Genomic DNA, 5,859 nt, shown 5'->3' with positions numbered 1-5,859 from the left:
CACACACAACCCGTTTTTAAACTTCTTTTCTCATTTTTTAAATGAGAAAAGAAGAGGAGGAGTGTAGCGACTTCCACAGTCGCTAGAGGCCGGGGACTGAGCCTGTCTATTTGCCTCTCAACTTTACGCAATAATGCGAGAGGTGGAATTGCTTGCTTGTTTATTAAAGTGCTTGAAAAGTTTACAGAGCAATGTGATCGGCTCGCGATTCAAACTCTTAAAACATCACAGGCTCTAATGCAACAAGGGGAAACTCGTTGTGCTACGGTCAACAAAAACTACGGCTACCCAGCCCTCCTCTCTGTCAAAATCAAACCAGCGAAAGACAGACTGACAACGCCCTCCTAATGTCGCCGCTAGCACCCACGTGACTCCCGTTACACATCACCATAGCAACCAAACAAATGAAAACCGAGTGATCATTAAAATTCAATACATTTAATTATGACTCCTACAAGGAGAAACGAGCAAAAGATACAGGTAAGCAGATGTGTCATTGGATAATGGCAGGTCATGTATCCTAAAACATTAAGAATCAGGATACTTTCTTAATCCCTAAGGAAATTATTTGGGTCACAGTTCCTCCAAGAAGAAATGGTAAAAATAGTAACAGTAACAGACTAAACTCCAAACAATATATACAATAATATAATATTAATTAGTCAGTGTCAATTGTTGATTTGTCCTGTTCTCATTGTATGACGAATTATGATGTCTGTTTAGTAGCCGTTTGCATACAACGTTTGTATACAATGCATACTCCGTCTCTCTCTTCGTGTGTGAGGAGGGGGGGGGGGGGGCGCCAGAGGGGGTGTTCGCCCAGGGCGCCAAACAGGCTAGGACCGCTACTGTGTGTGGGTACACATGGCTCTAAAATAAAAGACCTTCTGCTTCCTGGAAAGTATCAAAAGCCACCACCCAACTGTAAAATCCTAAAGCCAGTGTGTGCATAGTTTTCTGCCAAGCAGTAGGCACTGTGGCTGCAAGTAAATTAACTTAATAATGTCAGTCCATAGAGTTTGCTAATATTGGCCACTACACTGCAGTGAATACATGCTGGAAGAAGATTAAGTCCTGAGGGGTAGAAACATAAAGACGAGTGTTACATGTGCTATTCCTTATATTTTACAGACATTGACTTATTTAAGAGATTTAATAATAAAGTGTGAGTGATTCCCACAAGATTAGAAAAACAAGTGAATGTTAATTTAAGAATAGCTCTTTGATCAGGATATTCAGAAACAGGCATAGAAAGTCTTACTCTCATGTATACCATAATTTGATGGTGAACACTAATGTAGGAAGGCTCACATTCTGTTCCGCTCTGTTCACAGCCAACAAGGCTTCTTAAAGTAAAGATTTCTTACTAAATCTGTCCTGAGGTGGTCTCAGAGAAACAGCACACCAGAAGCCTGCAGGTAGAACAGGGGGTAGGCTTAAAATGGCTACATTTAAACCTCCTGAGACAGCTGTAATTGCAGCTTGCTACCTGCCTGGCATTCATCTAGATGGTGAATATTGTGATAGCACCTACAAAGTGTCACGATCAGCCATTTAAGAGCAAACTGCTGTTGTGCAATGATGTTCCCTGTGCAGCACATACGTCTGCTGTCTGCTCTGCCTGTTGTTTTGGATGAAACGAAAAGGATTTCACTTTCAGCCGAGGAACAAAACTCGCACTAGTGTGGGAGTTATGGATGATGTACAACAAATTAGGGTAGCGCTGCGCTTCATTTGATTAACGCAGAAACAAACACAACACTTGCTTCTTTTTCTTCTATATAATCCTTCACTTCAAATAAAGAAGTTGTATGCGCAAATAACATGAAGAAGAGATGAGTTTTCATATCAAATGCATACCACCAGATATGGGCAACTGCCTATTTTTAAAAGTGGAAAGCTATATCGTAGACGCTGCAAATAAAGCTGTTTACTTTGAAGTGAGGCTCAGCTCGCATACAGCAGCATCTTATTGATGCATGGCTGTTCTCCTTTGCAGCCTGTGGATGACTCATTCTTCCGGCTGAACGCCAGTATACACAGCTGATGGCAATGTTTGCATCTCGGAGCACATCAAACGAACAAAATCAGACGTTCGCTTCAGCGTTACGCTAAATGCCTCACTTGAGCATCCAAATGCATTGTACTTTTAAAATCTTTGCATGCAGAAATATAGCAAGAGATTCACTTTTCACCCCGATTCTTTAAAAAATACTGATTTAAATTAGACAAAACAACTAAACTACCTGCATAGAGAAGCATGAATAGATGAACAAGAGGTAAAACTGTAAATCCATTTAGCCAAATGTACACTAAATAAAAAAAAGCACTCAGTCTCTGCAAACAAAAAGGGAAGTGGTGATTTATTGCTGTTTGCAATTTTTAGTCTTTCATTTGGTTTAAATTTAGTAGGTTTAGCCTTTAACAACATTGTTTACCAAAAAAAGCCATCTGTAAAACACAGTTTAGGCTGTCATGGTTTGGTGTTGCAGCCAGTGGTGTAGAGGATGTTGTCAAAATTGATGTACGTATGAGCGCAGAAAAGTATCATAAGATTGTGATTTACTATGTCAGGGCTCGCAAAATCGCTAGCCCGACGTCCCGGGGCTAGCGATTTTTCCAGTCGGGCTACCAAAATCTAACTCAGCCCTGCCCGTCGGGCTATCGTAGGAAGGAAAATATATGTCTATGCTTTTGCATTCTTTCGCCAATGTAGCTGAGTAATTATGTCATTGGCATCGATGAGCCACTGTCAATATGTCACATATTGAAATCGCGTTTGAATTTGCGCTTGTTTTTTGCTTTCACTTTCATTTTGCGATCGCGAGAACGGTGTGTAGAGAGCAGCAGTACTGATTGGTGAGTGACGATTAATTGCGCACCAATTCCTCTGACATCGTCTTATCACTCATTAGCTTACTATTAAACGCAACAAGTGAAATCTCTTGCAGCAAGCTTAAACATGTGAGAGGTTGAGTGTGCAAAGAATCGCTGAGCGTTATGTGAGTGCGTGTGTAAAAGCAGCAGGATTTAAGATGGTATTTTAGTTCTGCTGAGCCAAATAAGACAGGTCAGGGTGAAGAAGGGGCAGCCAAAGAAAAGCCTACCGCAAAACGGAAAAGTTATGACAAATCAGACTATGAGGCAAAAAGAAAGCGCAGCTTTTTTGGTTTCATGGACAAAAGAATTTCTGTGGCTGGAATATGACGAGCTAAATAACATGATGTTCTGCCAGGTGTGTTGTGAGTTTCATTTGATTTCTGAGTTGACAAGCGCCTTTGTTACTGGGACCAGTAATTTTAAGAAAGACCCCATCAGAACCCATGAGAAATGCATTATTGCCCAGTCTGCAGTATCTTTCCCAGAACAAACAGCAATTGCAAAAAAAAAAAAAAAAAAACATACTAAAAATAAACCAAGCACAACAAGAACTCCTGAAAAAGCTGTTTAGAACAGCGTGCTATATTGCAAAGAGTGAACTACCTTTGGAAAAATTTATTAGTCTTTGCAAACTTCAAAAAGCAAATGGCCTAGATCTTGGTTTCACTTGCCTCTTACCCGTGACTTCAGTGGAAATTTCAGATTCAGGATCTGACACAGACTGATTCATGTTCTACACAGTTCTTACAAGTTCATAGACATTTCTGTTCAATTTGAACCAAGTATTTGAGTTGATGGTTGTAATTTTTATACAGTTGTTGTGATTTGTATTTTAACAATATTTTGATTAACTTTTGTTTCCGTTACAATATTATACTTTAATGTATAATATTGTAAAGGAAACAAAACATAAAAAAATAGCTTTCTTTTTTATTCGGGCTACTTAAATTTATATTGGGCTATTAAAAACCTGCCCAAAGGGCTACCAGAGATTTTGAAATTTTGCGAGCCTTGTATGTGATACACCTGGATCTGATTGGCAACAGCTTCATTTTTTAGCATAAAAATGATCCCAAACACAATGTCAGTGTAGTAAAAGTATATCTGGATAGAAAAACACACATATCACATGAAAAGGTCTTACCCAGGCCTCAACATTACTGAAGCAGTGTAGGATCATCCTGACAGAGAACAGAACAAAAGGCAGACAACATTCAAAGAAGAGCTTTAAATGTCCCTAAAGAAAGCTGGAGAACTATTTCTGAAGACTACTTAAAGAAATGACAAGAAAGCTGCCTAAAAAAGTTCAGACTGTGCTGAAAAATTCACGATCATACCAAATATGGACATTAAGATTGCATAATTATACAAACTGCTTTTGTCTTATATGCTGAATTTCCATATACATTTGTTTTAACAGAATTTTTTTTAAATTAAAGGTGGCTCAAGACTTTTGCACAGTGCGATATATATACACAATTTCAAATACAGGATCCTTTCATCCTTACTTCACTTAACCTTTCGTTTTCATGTGAGTGTGGGACACTTCCACGTGATTATAGTGTCTTAGAAAGAACTTGTAAAAGAAAAAGAAAGAAAAAAGGATGGATTGTAACTGCACTTTATTACAGCCCAAATACAAATGTCCTGGTTTATGGACGTAACTTGCCTTTTCATGAATAATAAGACATTATTGAATCAGCAAATAAAGTGGACAGCAAGATGACCTGACATGTGACTGAAATCAAAACATCGATTAAGGTACAAGACTGCTTAATCAACTGTAGGTTGGTTAACAGATTACTAATCCAGTTTCATCCTTTAAAACACAAAACTGCTGACAAAAGAGTGAAAACATGACTCACTCAACTTTTACTTATGACAAAATGTGATAAAAACATCCAAATTTGAAAAATATACCGATACATTTGGATGGAAAAAAAGAGACAAGACTGTCTGTTTGGCACTGATCAACACTCCAATCCGTGCTGACACTGGAGCCAATCTAAATAACTTAAAATGTTTAGTGACGAATAAACCCCCGAAAGGCGATGCACAACAGTCCCACCTTAAACTAACAGAAGCACAGCGAAGGTCAGACTAAAACTCAGGACTTAAAAGTGAACTTCAGTACAAGCCAACATATTCCTTGAGTTCGGATAACTCCCAGATAACACAACAGTTGAAGGTTTTCGTGGTTTCCTAACATGTAAACCCAGAAAATGTCATTTAAACCGAGCTGTGATTGTGCAGCGTTTGTGGGTCTTTATTAAACAGCAGCAGGTCCAGCAAACACTCCCCCAGTGCTCTCCCCTTCGTCCATCAGTCTTTATACTCCGTGTACTTCTTGGCCGACCCCTGCACTTTGCTGGCGGGGTATTTCAGACGGTTTAGAGCCATTTTACGGAGCACCGCTTGTGGGAGGTCCACGCGACACTTCTCGGCCAGCTCCACGAGGTAAATCAACACGTCGCTGAGCTCGTGCGCCAGCTGCTCCCGCTCGGTCTCGGTCCAGTCCGGCAGGCCCTCGGCTACCTCTCCCTTCCACTGGAAGAGCTCTGCCACCTCGCCCACCTCCCCGACCATGGCCAGCAGAAGGTTGCGGGGCTGGTGAAACTGGTTCCAGTCCCGCTCGTCCGTAAAAGTCGGCCTGCATGCGCCTAATATCCTCGATGGAGGGCTCGGAGCTGAAGGTGAACCTCTGCGGCCGCTTCGACTGCGGAGACGCCTCTGCACCATCTCCGTTTACTGCAGCTGTGTGCGACTCTTCATTGACCCCACACGCGTCTTTTCTGTTTGTTGCCATCATTTTCTGTGTGTTTAAACAACCTCCGAGGCTTGTAAACAACACGCCGCTGTCTTATAGAGTGAAGAAGTCCCGCCAGTTCTCAACCCGGAAATGATGCCTCTTTACTCGGAAGCTGGAAAATACACAATGCTGGGGCTTGTAGTTTTAAACCTCAGCAAGCGGCGTAGTAA

At 40.8% G+C, this 5,859-nt stretch overlaps 1 protein-coding gene across 1 annotated transcript; it reads right to left on the bottom strand.

Moving 5' to 3' along the window:
• Positions 1-3,269: 3,269 nt before the first annotated feature.
• Positions 3,270-5,809, bottom strand: dctpp1 (dCTP pyrophosphatase 1). The gene is given in 2 exon segments (XM_085161801.1): positions 3,270-5,523; positions 5,525-5,809. Coding segments are annotated over 2 exon segments (486 nt in total). The 5' UTR covers positions 5,690-5,809; the 3' UTR covers positions 3,270-5,202.
• Between the last annotated feature and the right edge of the window lie 50 nt (positions 5,810-5,859).

This window comes from Neolamprologus multifasciatus, chromosome 6 (assembly GCF_963576455.1).
Source record: "Neolamprologus multifasciatus chromosome 6, fNeoMul1.2, whole genome shotgun sequence".
NCBI lineage: Eukaryota > Metazoa > Chordata > Actinopteri > Cichliformes > Cichlidae > Neolamprologus > Neolamprologus multifasciatus.
Note: the sequence above shows the minus strand (reverse complement) of the source record. Positions and strands in the feature narration are given on the sequence as shown.